At 35.6% G+C, this 16920-nt stretch overlaps 1 protein-coding gene across 3 annotated transcripts; it reads left to right on the forward strand.

Annotated features, from left to right (window-relative positions):
- Window positions 1-7716: 7716 nt before the first annotated feature.
- LOC119987234 lies at window positions 7717-11645 on the forward strand. Of its 3 annotated transcripts, none has more exons than XM_038832089.1 (2): window positions 7717-10376; window positions 10894-11645. In XM_038832089.1, exons 1-2 carry the CDS (start codon window positions 8046-8048, stop codon window positions 10981-10983), a joined length of 2421 nt encoding a protein of 806 aa, XP_038688017.1. In that variant the 5' UTR covers window positions 7717-8045; the 3' UTR covers window positions 10984-11645. The 3 variants fall into 3 exon arrangements, with proteins under 3 accessions (XP_038688017.1, XP_038688018.1, XP_038688019.1); XM_038832090.1 differs by having other exon boundaries at window positions 7718-10399; XM_038832091.1 differs by lacking the exon at window positions 10894-11645 and having other exon boundaries at window positions 7719-10741.
- The last annotated feature ends 5275 nt before the right edge of the window (window positions 11646-16920 follow it).

Below are 16920 nucleotides of genomic sequence, written 5' to 3' on the forward strand. Positions count from 1 at the left end.
ACTTGTTGATGATGTCTTTTTCAGGTTTCAATACATTTTTTTTTCTATGTTTATCTAGTACGATAAGGACACTCATTAACATTTGCCTTGCATGTATTTTCTTTTTTTTTCTTTTTTCTGGCTTCTATTTTGCAATGACAACCTAGATATGGGACTTTGATTGTTAGGTAAGTTATAAAGATGATGTAATGATAATATTTTAATACCTTAATTCGAAGCCAAGCAACAACTTACCTCACCCTGCAATCAATGAATCTTTTTCTATTTATTTTTTTTTTCTTTCTGGTTTCAACTTTTATAGCACAAAGCCTCAAAGTGTCCAAAATGCGGCTTCAATATCCAATTATTTAATAAATTATTACTTCTCTAGATCCTTGTTTAGGCCCACAAACCAAGGCTTCATCATAGATTCGGGGTAATAGCACTTTTGAGTATTGAATAATCTGACTCAGTTCAACTCGGGAACTCATTTTTCAAACGTTTCAAATTGGGTATTCAAAATTGAAATTTGTTTCAATTTACTCATTCGGGCAGATTCGGGCAGTTAACTTGCTGAGATGGCAATAAAAAGTCAAATTCAATTGATTTTGGTGATGTGGCTTGGTGACTCGGAAATTTATAAACAAATTAATGTAATTTCTCTTTATCCACGTGAGAATCAAATGAAGAACTCCACCAGAATATGATAATTTCTCTTTATCCACCCACATCAATTTAATTTCAGGTCTGGTCCTGGATAAATTGGCCAATTTTGTTGGGCTGCATGCTACTCCCACTGCTGTTGGATAATGAAGCCATTGTTATTTGAATAATCCCAGATAGAGAGGACAAAGAGGTCGGCTGAGGGTTATCGGAATCTCCATTTCTGGCAGCGGCCCACCAGGTGTGGAGGCCATCCATGAAGTGGGTTTGCTCTGGCCCGATTCTATAAGGCCTAGCCCCATCCGGATATGGCCCATCTCGTCATTCATCATTCATGGAGCTATGAGCGGCCATTGATTGCGTTATTCATGGAGCTGTGAGTGGCCATTCATGGATCTGACCTATCTAGTTGGGCTATTTGTTTCTGATGTATGGATCATAGCACTAGATCATTGTTGCTATATTTGCTCAATTGTCACTGGATTATTTTACTGGTTTTGCTCTATTGCATTGGAGGATTCCGACGACAGTGGTGTTTTCGATGGTGTCTTGGCCGGTGGCGTAAGGCCAAGCGAGCATGAAGAAGGAAGCGTTTGGGAGATTTGGTTTGGTTTTGAGGAGTGCAACTCAGGAGGAGGAGGAGGAGAAGAGAGGTTGGAGTAGAAGGGAATTGAAAATTTAGGGTTTTAATTTTGCAGAAGATGATGATTAGCAGTATTTTTAATTATTTATTTATTTTTATAAAATTTCACATCATTGCCACATATTATAAACAACTAATTATTTGACTTTTTATTGCATCTCAGCAAGTTAACTGTCCCAATCTGCTCGAAAGAGTAAATTGAAACAAATTTGAATACCCAATTTGAAACGTTTGAAAAATGAGTTCCCGAGGTGAACTGGGTCAGATTATTCAGTACCTAAAAGTGCTATTACCCCTCATAGATTCATTGGCACAGCCTGCAATCTTTTCCTTCCCCGTAATTTTCTCAATTTTTGAAGGGTAAAAAGGTACAACAATGGACATTTCTGTGACGTAAGGTTGGGCTTTTTCTGTAGCCCATTCCAAAATGGGCTGATTCAAAATGTGACGGAGTGGGCTTGTACTGAGGGTAGCCCAACAGATCCTCTTAAGCCTGTTGTTGGGCTTGGTTTTGAGATGCCTTCCAGCCCATATTAGTTAGTATACTGTCAACCGAACCTAATCTCAACCCATGTACTCTCGTGCTTTATATAGACAAATCCATACGTTTCTACATTTACTAAATAATTAAAATGCATGTACTAAATTACTAATTGTCCTTAGTTAGGTACCATTTTGTTCAGCCAATGCGTCGCTTGTGGGTAATTGTGTAGGTCGCTTGTGGGTAATTGTGTAGGCCCGATATGTTTATCCAGTGTGCACATGAAGGATAGTGACTGTGAATTCCCACCCAAAAAAAGAAGGTGTTCGCAATGTTTTGATTAGTCTTAATTTAGTGGGCCAACAGATGGTTCTTATCTAGCCCAAAGTTATCTCTTGGCCCAAGTCCATGTCCGGCATTTTTGGAGCTTTCTCTAGAGCCCAAATGAAGCAGGCCAAGCCCATAATAAGAGCAAAGGGGTAGCCTTCAACGCACGGGCCCTCTACACAGTTGGGCAGATTAAACTTGATGGCTTTAGTTGGACTTCTTGATTTGGTAAAAGCCCAGATGGAGTGGGCTTCTTTCGATATTACAAACTCAATTTAGGCCTCCACAAGAATTCTGATGCAAGGCTAATTCGGCCCATTTACATTTTTTTTTATCTTGTTTTAAGGGCCCATTATAAGTCTCTTTTCAAATGACTAATTAGGCCAATTATCAGGTAAGAAAAAAAGCAGGCAATGACAAGAGGAATCAACGGCAGTGATGGTCCAATCAAGTGACATATAAGTGATATCCACGTGGAGGTATAAATCTATGATTTCACCTAATGATGGGGTCCAGTAAAGTAATCATTTGCTATATATACGTAGCCAGCTGCTGTTGCGGTAATTGACATTGAAAAAAGTAAGTTTAAGCTTTCAATGTGTGGTTTTCACTTTTTATAAAGGCAAGGGAATTTTGCAAATGAACTTCCTCATCATTTCTCCACACTTTCTTCATCGCCATTGCTTCTCAATCTCCACCATACGCGTGGCAAACTTCACTTGGAAATCAGGGGATCCAATGCATTGCCTCATTCGCAAAACCCTATTTTATTTTATTTTTCTCCATTTTTTGGGTAGTGCACGTTAGGGTTTGGGACGAGTATACACGGGGGTTAAAAAAAAATTGATTCCGGATAGGATAATATTACATTTTTACGAAATATTTATATGTCAAAACCCTAACTCGAATTGGATTTTGGATGTATTTAATTGATGCAACCCAGATTGATTTAAATTCAGACAATAACCTAATCCAGATTAAGGTCCGGACAAATAAATCGAACAAAATTTATGTGTTTAGATCAGACCCGGTTTAAATCGGACAAAAATTTTATGTTTAGACCAGAATTTTAGATATATAACTTATATCCAATATACACCATAACATCTAGAGGTTGGAGTTTAGGTTTTAGAATATCTGTCCTTATGGGACATATTGGTAATATCGGCATCACGAATATTCAAAATTTCGGTTCAATATAATCAACACAATACTTTATTTTAATTGACAAATTGTTAGTACCGAGGAATGAATCTAAGTGTACGCCGAAGGGAATGAACAATTGTAAATTTAGTATTTATCCATATGTGCGTGTATTGATGTGTTATGTATGTGTATCACTTGTGTGATAGTCTAGTTCGTGAATATTTCTGGAGTCAAACCTTATGGATTCGAGAGATCCTGAGTTCGATTCCTACTAAAAACGGTACACTTGAAGTCAAGCATTAGGTTTTGACCCAATTTAACCCGTCGATTAAAAAAAGAGAGAGTATATATATATATATGCATATCATCCATTTGAAATATCAAGGGGGAGGACGAACCATACTGAATTAAGACGAGAAGTTTCGAGTGTTATTCCAAACATAATTGCAATGAAGTGCACATTTGAACCATAAAAGCTAGTATTATACTAGGTAAAACTGTTTTTGTTGTGTCCCAAAAGAAAACAATTTTTTTCACTGAAAAGGCAAGATGAAAAGTTGAATAGTACTGCTAATCATATTCTTTCTACCAGTGCTTCATTTTGCTTTCATAATAATAATAATAATAATAATAATAGTAATTATTATTATTATTATTATTATGTTAAGAGCCTAGATGAACAATTATGCTGATTCTTATGTCTTAAAAAAAAATTATCTTTTTACATAAAAAATCATAATCACTACTCTTTGGATGTGCATTGAATAAATTTATAGACTCGTACAATAACATAATAACTTATAGATCACGATTATCAAGCAAGTACATGGTAATTTTATATACGAGTTGGATTCTTATCGAACCCCCACAACCTTAATAAGAGAAGACTCTCTCATAACCGTTTAGATTAAGAGCTAATTCTTTCTACATTTTCCAAACGATACCGCAACAAAAGATCTTACAGAAATGTTTTTACCATGTTGGGCCCGTGTGCCTGTGAATATGAATATTTTGCAATAAAAAATTATGAGAAGAGGATAGAAAAATCCGTAAAAGTTTTTTTTTTTTAACGGATAATACCTGAATACAAGAAATAACATCCACAAAAAGTCCTAATAAAACATGTTCCACTAGAATCACACGTAAGTGGTAAATCGATCAAGCGTTGGTTTGATGCAAAGATTGCAACATTTTACATTATAACTAGTGATGGTGAGATGAGGATAATAATAATGCAGACAACACCAATGATTGTCCAATACTATAAGATACCCCAGTTTAATGATGCTACATAGTCCTTCGCTTAAGGGCTGAATAGACCCTGTGGCAGGCCTGATTCAATATTGTTTGTTTTGGGTTTGAGTCCGCATGATTTTGTTTTTTTGGGTCATCGCCTATGGTACTTAAGCTTAGAAAAGACCTTGGTTATACGTATGAGAGTGAGTTTATCATTATGTGTCGCACCATTCAAACTCTTTGAGGTAAACCTAATTAATTTGGTGGAAATTAACACACTGATACGTTCTTAATTAGCATGAATTTATTCAAAATCCACCAACTATATAAAATTTTAAGTAGTTAGGACTTTATAAGCTATATGATATTTATATATATGGTTTGGTCCATGGTAATGTTTGACAAGTCTAATACTATGGTCAAATAACTAACCTTGTAGTCTCCTTCTAGTGATCTATTAAACATAAATATGTTGTTCTGACAAAATAATTAATCTTAGATAAGATCACAAACTTGTGACTTCATTGGTATTTGCTAAATATAATAAACTTTCTTGATCCATTCAATCGACGTTGATAGCCCAAAATTAGAACATAAAAAAAATAAAATTAATTAATATTGCAAAACAAGAAAGCGACAAAAGAACTCCAAGTAATGAATTGAATGGAAATCAAATTCCTAGTTATTTTTTTTAAGGATTTAACAATGACAAACCAAAGATATTGCAAATTAAGGTTGTTAACATCGTTGGACTTAATTTAGGTTCCTTAGTTCTAATTAATATGGGATAGTTATTCAAAAATAATTACAAGGAAAAAAAGTTGGCTTGATTGACATGAAATTTGGGATATATTAATAAGCTAAGTGCATTGGAGGGTAAAACATACATAATTATAATCAATTGAAAAATAAATAATACTAAACTCAACTTAAATTTGCATATTAAATATGGATAAGTCTCTTATTTTTGTTTTTTTTTTTTTAAAAATGGGCATAGAGATCAAACCTAGTCATTATAAGTTGTGGCATAATTAATTTGCCACTCTTTTTTCCTGTTGAAAATAAGCATCATGACAAGATACTTTTCAGTGCAAAATATATCTTATATATTTGCAAGTAGTATATATAAAAAAAAAGTCTTATATATTTTCAAGTAGTGTATATATATATATATATATTGTAACTAGTTGAGTTATTATTCGTCTTATGTTCTGTCAGGCATAAAATTTACATGAAAGAAGAGGAAGTTGACAGGGACATTAATTTACACACACATATATGTTTACGATATGTGAAGTGAGACTGTGAGAGAGACCGATTATATATATATATAAAACCAATGTTGCCTTCAAATACAACGTATAAGGTTCTTAGCACTATTAATTAATTGTAAAAACTATATTCCATGAATTAATTAACCACTTACTCAATAAATAAATTTTTATAAACAAATGTACGTACGTATGCATGCATGCACAGAATTGGGATATGATAAGTCCTTTTTTGTTTGTATACATCCATGCAACATTTAAAATTATGCTTGATCTTCCTGCTTATTGAAGTTCTATTAACGGAAGTTAAACCAATAATGCCCTTATTTAGAATAAATAATAAATATTTTTGCATCCAAGAAAGGATTATTTTTCCTTATTAACTTGTATTTCACAATTTTCAAAATGTGACTTTAATTGGTGCATTCTCCTTTCACCATAAAAAGGTTTCAATATCCAAGTTGAAACATAAATGAAATTATAGCTATTTTGGCAACATTAATGAAATTATAGCTATTTTACTTAAAATGACATCCTTTAAATTCGTCGTTTGGCATAGAACGTAAGTTCATATCTTATAAGTTAGCGTATAACTTGAAAAAATAAATTATACCTAACGGGTCCTAAAAGATTTTTTTTTATGAAGACCATTGTACATTACATAGTACATACAATGACATCATTTGTAACATTTTTGGCATGCATTACAGGTTATTTTGAAAGTGCCAATATATATGAAACCTTTTTCCCCTTTAGGGTATGCCGTCTCACTCATAATCACCTTACCATAATACTTGTAATTATTTCTACATAATATAAAAAGAAATTAAGAACCTAAACGTAAATTGAATAAATTAAATTTTGTAATTTTGTAATATTATGGTAAAATCAGAAGGTAGTTTCATTTTTACAACCATGTCATAATTCACGAAGTTTATTTGGTATCAGTAAATATGTTTGACAGTGAAGTTAGAGCGAGTAAGACAATTTAAATATTCGTGAATTTTAGGCACGCACTTTTCTCATTATAAAAAAAATGTATGATTTGCAAAATATAAAACGTGGTTAATTCCCGCTCTTTATAATGCAATTTTTTTATGGTATTAATAATGCAATTGCAAGATAAATGTGTATACATACATCATTTCTTTAAAATCTTGCAAAAATGGAAAGAATTATACTCATCAAACCTTTTGTATTATTAATCATTTAAGTAAAGTAATATAGTACTAGAAATTGTCCCTGTATTTACTACCAAAAAAACACTAATATTACCACTATTTGATGCAATCTACATCACCTACTCTTGTGGTATATGATAAAGAAAATAAAATAAAAAATAAAATAAAATAAAATAAAATGGAAGAGAGAGCAATTACTCAAGCCTTTATTGTGAATGGCATTTGGTGAACTTTTTTGAAGCTCAATCCCAATGCCCTCTTTGGGTTGTCTTGGTCAACACTGACCCAACCCCACCCCCATGAAAATTGGTGGAACACATTAAATTACTAGTGTACCCTTTTATTCTATAATACCACATGAATAACAAGTCACAAAAGGAAACTTAAATAACACAAAAAAAAATAAAATCCTTTAATTAGAGTAAAATTTTTAAAAATCTGATTAATATAGAAAAATAAAAATAAAAATAAATTAGAAAGGAAGAAACAGACAATGAGACACCTTCCCCACATGGACCCCACCACAAAAGAAAAAATTAAAAAGGAAAAAACATGAAAGGGATTCCAAAACTAGAACCTTTTCAATGCGCGTGTAAAACACTTTCCAATGGTCTGGAGGTGACAACCATTGTCAGGTTAGTGTTTTCGTACGTCGGGACTGCGGTCTAATCTTATAGTAGCAGTTTCAATCAACATTTTGTTTCTACGATGTTCCCCACGCGCATTTCAACGACGCGTACGAGAGCATGCACTTCTCTCTCCCCTTCTTGAACCCTGCATAGTACTCTTTCATAGTTTCATGTCGACGCTCTTTAATTTTTTCTCTCTTACCGACTCTTCTCTTCTCTCTCTTATCTGTCTAAACTTTCTCTCTTTGAAATTTCGTCCCTGGAGAGTTGAAAAGACTAAATCTTGAAAAACAAATTAAAAGTTGAAGCGAAAACCCAAAAGCCACAGACATTAACCTCACTAGATCGCCAGAACTCGCCATGAAAAACGGCCGGGACATCAAAATCCGGCCACCGGAGGCCGTGGAATGGATTTTAACCCCTTAAAAATCCCAAAATTGTGAAGAAGACCCGAAACTCGTACTGTGTTTTTTCAGTTAAGTTCTTTCAATGGCAGCCACTAACGCCACCGCTACGACTACGAACGCGACGGTGGACTCAGCGGCGTCGGCGGACGAGCTGGCGGCGAAAGCAGTACATAAGAGGTACGAGGGGCTTGTGATGGTCCGCACGAAGGCGATAAAGGGGAAAGGCGCTTGGTACTGGGCGCACTTGGAGCCTATTTTGGTTCAAAACTCCGATACTGGCCTCCCTAAGGCGGTTAAGCTCCGGTGCTCCTTATGCGACGCCGTTTTCTCGGCCTCGAATCCTTCACGGACAGCCTCGGAGCACCTGAAACGAGGGACTTGCCCCAATTTCAATTCATTGCCTAAACCCATCTCTTCAATCTCTCCCTCGGGACTCGCTTCACCTTCCCAAACAACGAGTACACCTCACCATAACCACCGAAAACGACCCTCCTCTTCTGTCGCCGCGAGTTCCGGGAGTGGTGGTGGTGGTGTTTCCTCGTACCAAGCAGCAACTCCTCTGGCGATCGTGGACCCCACCAGATTCTGCGGAGAGTTAACGACGTACTCCTCCTCTGCCTCTGCGGCTGTAACTGTTATGGCGCCACCGCCGCCGCCGCATCATCAGCACCAGCAGCATTTGGTTTTGTCGGGTGGGAAAGAGGATTTAGGGGCATTAGCGATGTTGGAGGACAGTGTAAAGAAGCTCAAGAGTCCGAAAACATCTCCTGGGCCGGCTTTGAGCAAGACACAGATAGATTATGCGTTAGATTCTCTCGCTGACTGGGTCTACGAGTGTTGCGGTTCTGTCTCATTTTCGAGTCTGGAGCATCCCAAATTCAGGGTGTTCCTTAATCAATTGGGGATGCCGGCAGTGTCAAGAAGAGATTTTGCTGGGAATAGATTGGACTTGAAGTACGAGGAAGCTAAGGCTGAATCGGAGGCTAGGATTCGAGACGCCATGTTCTTTCAAATCGCGAGTGATGGGTGGAAGGATAAAGCTTATGAGAGTTCTGGGGAGCTGAATTTGGTTAGTTTGACTGTGAATTTGCCCAATGGAACTAGCTTGTATAGGAAAGCTGTGCATGTTGGTAATTCTGTGCCTTCCAAGTATGCAGAGGAGATTTTGTGGGAGGCAATAACCGGCATTTGTGGAAATTCTGTGCAGCAATGTGTAGGGATTGTTGCAGACAGGTTTAAGGTTAAGGCGTTGAAGAATTTAGAGAGTCAGCATCATTGGATGATTAATCTATCTTGCCAGTATCAGGGTTTCAGTAGTTTGATCAAGTGTTTTAGCAAAGAGCTTCCTTTGTTCAAGTCTGTTGCTGATAATTGTTTTAAGCTCGCTACGTATGTGAATAACAAGAATCAAATAAGGAATTGCTTTCATAAGTATCAGTTGCAGGAGTATGGATATGCTGGATTGCTTCGAATACCCCGTTACTACGACAGAGTTCATTTTGGGCCCATATATATAATGCTTGAAGATATACTGAGCTCTGCTCAAGCATTGCAGTTGGTTGTGCTTGATGAATCATACAAGGTTGTGTCCATGGAGGACTCAACTGCGAGGGAGGTTGCTGAGATGATAAGGGACGCGGGGTTTTGGAATGAATTGGAAGCAGTGCATAGTTTGGTTAGACTGCTCAAGGATATGGCTCAAGAGATTGAGACGGAGAGGCCATTAATCGGGCAATGCCTGCCACTTTGGAATGATCTCAGATCAAAAGTTAAGGAATGGTGTGCCAAATTTCACGTGGCGGAAGGACTGGTGGAGAAAGTGATTGAAACTCGGTTCAGGAAGAATTACCATCCTGCTTGGGCTGCTGCATTTATACTCGATCCCCTTTATTTGTTTCGGGACACTAGCGGGAAGTACCTTCCTCCATTCAAATACTTGACACCTGAGCAGGAGAAGGATGTCGACAAGCTAATAACCCGACTGGTATCGAGGGAGGAGGCACACATTGCTTTGATGGAACTAATGAAATGGAGAACAGAAGGGCTCGATCCAGTTTACGCAAGAGCTGTACAGATGAAGGAGAGGGACCCCATTTCTGGAAAGATGAAGATTGCTAATCCCCAGAGCAGTAGGCTTGTGTGGGAGACTTATCTTACTGAGTTCAAATCCTTAGGGAAAGTTGCTGTCAGGCTTATATTTCTAAATGCAACTTCATGTGGATTCAAATGCAATTCGTCTTTATTGAGATGGTTGGGCAGCCATGGACACTCAAGGGCAGCAATGGAGAGAGTTCAGAAGTTAATATTCATCGCTGCTCATTCAAGGATGGATAGAAGAGACTTTTCCAGCGATGACGATAAGGACGCAGAGCTGTTCGCGCTGGCAAACGGCGAGGATGATGTGCTAAACGAGGTTCTTGCTGATACATCCTCAGTGTAACTTCATTTTTCTTTATTTTCCTTTGTTTTTTTGGTAGAAATTAGAAAACTTAATTTCTAGGATTTATTGAATTCTTTCAACTGCTCTTTTTATCTTGTACTTATTTGCTTAAGGTTTAGAAGATTTTTGGGCAGTAAAGTGTGAGAAAAAAAAGTTCCAACATTGATCACATATTCAATTTTGTATCTCCATGGCCTCATGATTTGAGCAACTGCCCATCTTTCAGCCTATAATTACTTCATAGTTTCTGGATTTGGCAGAAAAGATAATCTTCTTGTTTGTAAGTATAAAGAATGCTGCATTAATTTATTGATTCTCCTTGGTGGTTTTACTTTTTATTCTGAATTTTAACATTCTTACCAATCCATGGAAATTCTGAACATTTCTTTCCAATAATTGCAGTTATCTTCATCATTATAAGAATCTTTGTTGATTAGGTATGTATTGTAGATTCTTTTCTGATAGCTTTGACTTTGGTCTTCGGTAACAGGACATTGATGGCTTCACTTGCTCCCTTGTCTCAAAACCGCTAGAAGTTGTTCTTGGATTTTTGAGATCTGAAAATCTAATGTCATGCTGAATCTTCACAGGCAATTAGCTGTCTGTTTGGAAAAAAACAATTCTCTACAGTGCCCTTTCACTTTCATCTCAAAGTGCAATTAGTTGTTGCCTCCTCTTCTTCTTCTTCTTTTTTAATTTTCATTTGGCATGTGAGTTTGATGATCTCAACAAAGAAGCTTAGGTTGGGATGGTAAAATTGATTGTGATAACCGGGAGGTCGCAGGTTCAACATTCGCACCCAGCAGTTTTGGTATTATTTCCTTGCATGTGTTAAAGGACCATGAGAGGTTCTTCTCCCTGCACAGATTTCGGCCCGGACTAAACTGTCGCCAACGTGGAGGAGGTTGGGTTAGCTGTCCTCATGGTACCTCAAATCAGAAGCAAAATGAGCTGCCCTTGTATTGTCATGTGCCCATCTTGTGTCACATGTGCTTTATTTTTTGATTGGATTGACGTTGTTGTAGGGTTTCCGCCTGCTAATTTTGAGTCCTTTTTTGATGGTCCTAGAATTCAGAGGGTTTGTGGTCCTATTGATGTCCCTTAGCTTAGCAAACTAAGGTTTGGATGCATTTTCCGACTTTTGTTCCCGACCCTCATTGAGTTTCTTCCATGGAACTTACTGTTGCCAAAAATGGATAGGTTTCATGCCCTAATGAGCAGGACCTTTTAACATTTTCCCCATTCTGGGTCCGTAACTTTTGCTCAGGAAACTTTTTTTCCCTGAATAATCTTCTTTAAGCATAAAGGATTGATTATTAATCATCCAGTGCTTGTGTTTTGAGTTTCCTTTAATCAATGTTATATAAGTATATAGTTTTAATTAGTTAATTTTGAACTGAAGAAGGTTTGGACATAATTAGGCTACAATATCATCATCATTATTGCTACTGTTGTTATTATGATTACTTTTTGTGTGGGCAGAAGAATTTGACACAGACATCGATGGAATGGACCAGACAAATGAAACCACCTTAAGATGGTTGGTAATAGAATTTGATGGAGCGTGATTAAAGATGGATTTTTTTTTTCTTTCAAAAAGCAGCATCCAAGGACGACTAGAGACCCCTCAAATTTTAAGACATGTTTCCTTATAACGGATCTGGAGACTACATAATTCATATACAATTTGAATTCAATGGTTTAAGAAATGCATCACATCACATTACATTTTTATTTTTTCATTTTTTAAATTTGTGTGATTTTTTTTTTCACCATTAGATGTGAATTGTAGACTCTAAGAAATTGCGAACCACCCAAATCCCGTTATGACAAGCTAGAAGTCGCTCTCTTTTATTTCTCGATAATCGAGAATGAGATCATACAAGTTTACTCTTTGTACATTTTATATGATTCTAAACTCATACTATCAAGTTCGCGCGCAAAGAAATTTTTCACCTGACGACATGGTAAGCCGTTTAATCCCATTCCCAAGGGCGTAGGGACATGGTGACCAGGGGGCCCCTCCCCCCTATTTTTTTAAATTTTTTTATATATAATATTAGGGCAAATGCAATGGTAAAGTGTTATTGGGCCAACAAAGATGTTGTCTTTTGCTGATGTGGCTGTATTGTAAAATGTGTTTTGTTTATGTGGCTGTATTGGGATAAGTGTTTTGCTGATGTGGATGTATTGATATTTGATGTTTTGGTGTAGTTTTGTTGTTGATAATATGGAGGAATGAAATATTGTTGGCCTCCATGTTGGATGGGAAGAGAAATTGTATAGAAATTTATGTTTTGTTGATGTGGTTGTATTGGAAGATGTGTTTTGCTGATGTGACTGTATTAAAATACGTGTTTGACTTGACTTTTTGTGTAATAAAGGTGGGACCGAGCCAACATTTTAAATAAAAAACCATTGCATTTGCCCTTACAAGTATTAGACTTTATAAAGGAAGGGCTAATATATTTATTTCTTGAATATTAGTAATCCTAAAAAGAAAAGAAAAACACAAACCTATTACTTGAATTTAGTAATCCTAAAACTTTTTTAGGTGCATGATTTGGATCAAAGGATTCAGAGTGGTGGTTAGGCTTCTTTTTTTTTATAATACATGTCTTTTATGTGTTTAGTCATACTTTTGTTTTTTTACATTAGATAATTTTTCAATAAATAGCAAAAAAAGATTTTGGGGTCGCTGTTCTCGAATCCCGTCAAACTTTTGCCCCTTTCATATAAAATCTGACTCCGTTCCGACTCAATCCGGTTGGACGGAATGAGTAATCAGGTTGTGTTGTGTGGGTCAACAACCTCGGAAGGACCTGAGATGGTGGAGCACTTTCGTGACTTTTTTTATATCAACTCGATCCATATCTCCTGCGATGGTGGAGCCCTCCGAGCAACGAAGGAAAGAAGTGGAAGTCTTTTTCCAAACTTTGCTTGTCTGATATATGGGTTTATATATATATATATATTTCTGCACATCAAATCAACTTTGAAGGTAACTTCTCTTTTAAAACATTCCAAAGCTATACCTTGTGAGGCTCAACTCATGCAGGGTCATTGGGTGATGCTGCCTCCATGATTGAGAAAAAAAGGTCTTTGGAGGACCCAACGCATAGCGAAGACTGTCGGCTTCAAGCAGCACAAAGAGATGCTCTTGAGACTCATTCTACAAAAAAGAAAAAAAAAAATGCTAACTCAAGTGTCTGTTATTGGGGGAAGATTTTGGCACTTATTTCACCAATGAAGCTCAAGTAGTTTTTATTTAATGGAAAACAAAAATAGTTCAAAAAATACCTTTGATTGCTCATTTTAGAAAACATTCAAATCATAACACAAGAGAAACTAAAAACAAAAAAAAGAAGATGATGATTAATATTCAAATCATAACACCAGAGAAACTAAAAACGAAAAAAAGAAAATGATGATTAATATTGAAAATATAAAACAAACCAAATGAATCTTTAAATTTTCCGGTTGAGTTATCCTTGCAAAATATGATTATATGTAATTTGTGTGATTAAGTAATCGTTTAGGTCATTATGGCTTGGTGCTAGCTAGATTAGTGGTTATTGTAGACTTTATGGTTTAATAACAAAAATTGTCGTAACAAAAGAAGATTTGGTTGGAATGACAAAATTGAATGTGATAACACCTTGTAAATGTGGGAGCTCGTAAGTTTAACTCTCAAGCCAAGCAGTTTCGACGTTATTTCTTTACATGGACCAAAAGACCATAGGAGGCTTTGTAGAGTTAACTCTCCTTTATGGGATTCTATCTCGTTCTCCCCACATGGATTTCGACTCTGTCTTACCTGTTGCCAGCGTGCAGTGGACCGGTTGGGTTGATGACCCGAGTTTAGAACTGACCAATCTATCCGGTGGGGATATTGAACTGAGAAATTCTCTGTATTGCTCTACAACTATTATGTTTGGAAGGTCATTTTAATCTTGGCGGCTCAACTCAACTGATAAAAAAGATATTATTTTTACGAGTAGAAATAAGTTTACTTTCCTTTTTTTATTAGTTATGGTGTTATTTCTTAATTTTTTGAGAGAGTCACATTCAATCTTACACCTTGTGCAAATAATAAAAAAAACACTCCCAAGAATTAAGACTTGTACGGTTTAATATTATATGGAGCAATAAAAACAACTCAAAGTTTTTATGTTGATGACTCATTCACTCTTTCAACTACTTATATACTCCGTTAGAGAAACAATTTAGTTTTAGCATATATGTTGGATTTAGAATACTCTTAATTCTTAAATATACATGTATATTATGCGCATTTGGTTATTTTTTTTTTCTAATAACCATTTATGCTGTGACAAATGACATTAAGGATATTATGCAAATAGCGGCATATTTGAAAAGGTGTTGAAAAAATAGGGTTATTTCCAAAAAATGCTAGCATAAAATTGCAAATGGTCTTTAAATGATAGATTTAAAACAATTTGGCAAATGATGTTCAAATGGTCCCAAAAAATGATAGCATATATGCTACTTCAAAATAATGTTTGGTTGGACAAGCAACATACATGTTGTTACTTCAAATTGTTTCCCAAACGGATGAAATAAGCGTACAACGTCCCAATCCTTTTAACCATGTCACGAAATCCTTTTGATCATGTTAGAAATCTCCAATTTATGACTCTCATTTTATCCTCAATTCATGTGACATGTGGGATAGTTATTGATTATATTATACACTCACATGTAAAGTCCCCTTAGCATCATACAATTTCACATGAATTGATCAGAATAAAATGAGAATAACTAATTGGGGTCTCAACTCTCTAGTATTTTTTTGAAAAGAAAATCACAAAAACAGTTATAATTCAATTGGATAAGAATACAGCCTGCATTGCAGGGAACACACATAAAAAGGGTGACAATGGCAACTCATGAACCATTTAGCAAATTTCTCCAATTATGGAATGTGGTCACTCACTCTACAGTCTACACTTTGTGCCTCTTCATGGTAAAACCTCTCAAAACCAAAATTCAAAACTTTGATGGGTCGATGTGATTCACCCACACCACACCAACCTAAAACAGGTAAAAAAATAAAGTGGGTCAATGATGACACTTTTTTTTAATTTGAGTGAAGAGAGTAGAAAAGTAGAGAGAGAGAGAGAGAGAGAGAGTGCAATTGAGTATGGTATAAATATTACCCAAACATTTTGGGTCTTGTAATTACCCATTAAGTGGAGAGACAGAGATTATTGTCGGCAAGAGCTTTGTATTGCTGTGACTGCTCACCAAACTAAGTAACCCCTCCATTGTGTTTGTTATCGAGTTATGTGTGTTTTTTGAGCTTTTTCAATAGTATGGTATGCTGCTTTCTTTTTGGTTAAAGTTAAAGGGCAGAAATAATGATAGTATAGGACGACCAAATATCGATCGATTTGTTTTGTACAAAAAGATTCTTTTGGCCTTTAATTTTTTAGACAAAATTAGAGAAAACTAGATAAGTCCCCCAATTAAGAATTTTGTTTCAATAAGCACAATAACATAAGTTTTATTCCATAAGTTTCATAAAGATTAAAACAATATTTCATAAAGGATAAAAAAAATTAAAAAAAACTCCCATGGCGGTTACTTGCGACTGCGTTGGTTCGTTCCTCGAGAATGATAGTCGAATGACAAACTTACTCTAAGGAGGAAGGAGGAAGAAGGAAGAAGAAATATTTTTGACAATGTAAGAGCATTTTGATAAGTATGTAACTTTTGTCCTTATTTCTAAAGTTTTTTTTTCACTTTTCTTATTAGAATACAACTCTCACATTTTGTCTTTTTGTGTAAATCCCCCAAATTTTTTTAACCGTAAACGACGTCATATAAACTTGTTCTTTGTACATTTAATATGGGCCTAAACTCAACCATCATGCTCGCATGCACAAAATTTTTTCACATGAAGACATGGTAAATCGAGTCAAAACCCAGCACATGATCACAATATTATGTCCTTGCAAGTGTAGATTCACCACTAATTATGGCCTTTCAATGCCTTCTCATTATACCTATACTTTCATTTTTCTCTTTCTTTACAATCCCATTGTCCCTCTTTGTTAGGGAAACTGAATTTTCCCTTAATATAAAAACTATAACCCACTTTAATGCCATTTTTACTTACAATTTCTCCAAATTTCTTGCCATGCAAAATTAAAGAATTTGATCCTCTTTTATTTCACTTTCTTTTTTTGGTTCATTTTGATAGTTACTTACTAGCCAATGAAACCAAACCACTACTTTTTTTTAAAGGGTTTAAACTCAATAGTTTATTCCATAATAACAAGCGTTATACTGAACACCACGATAGCAACCTAAAAATTTACAAACCCAACAGAGGAATTACAAAATCGAAGAACAAATACCAGACTAACACCGGACAATACCGACATGTACCCCAATACATATAAGAGAAAATATTATTTTTTAAATAGTTATAGGACATGTGAAACAGTTAGAGGCTATAATACTCTCTATGTTTGAAATAACTAATTCAAAA

Source organism: Tripterygium wilfordii, chromosome 20, assembly GCF_013401445.1.
Source record: "Tripterygium wilfordii isolate XIE 37 chromosome 20, ASM1340144v1, whole genome shotgun sequence".
Taxonomy (NCBI): domain Eukaryota; kingdom Viridiplantae; phylum Streptophyta; class Magnoliopsida; order Celastrales; family Celastraceae; genus Tripterygium; species Tripterygium wilfordii.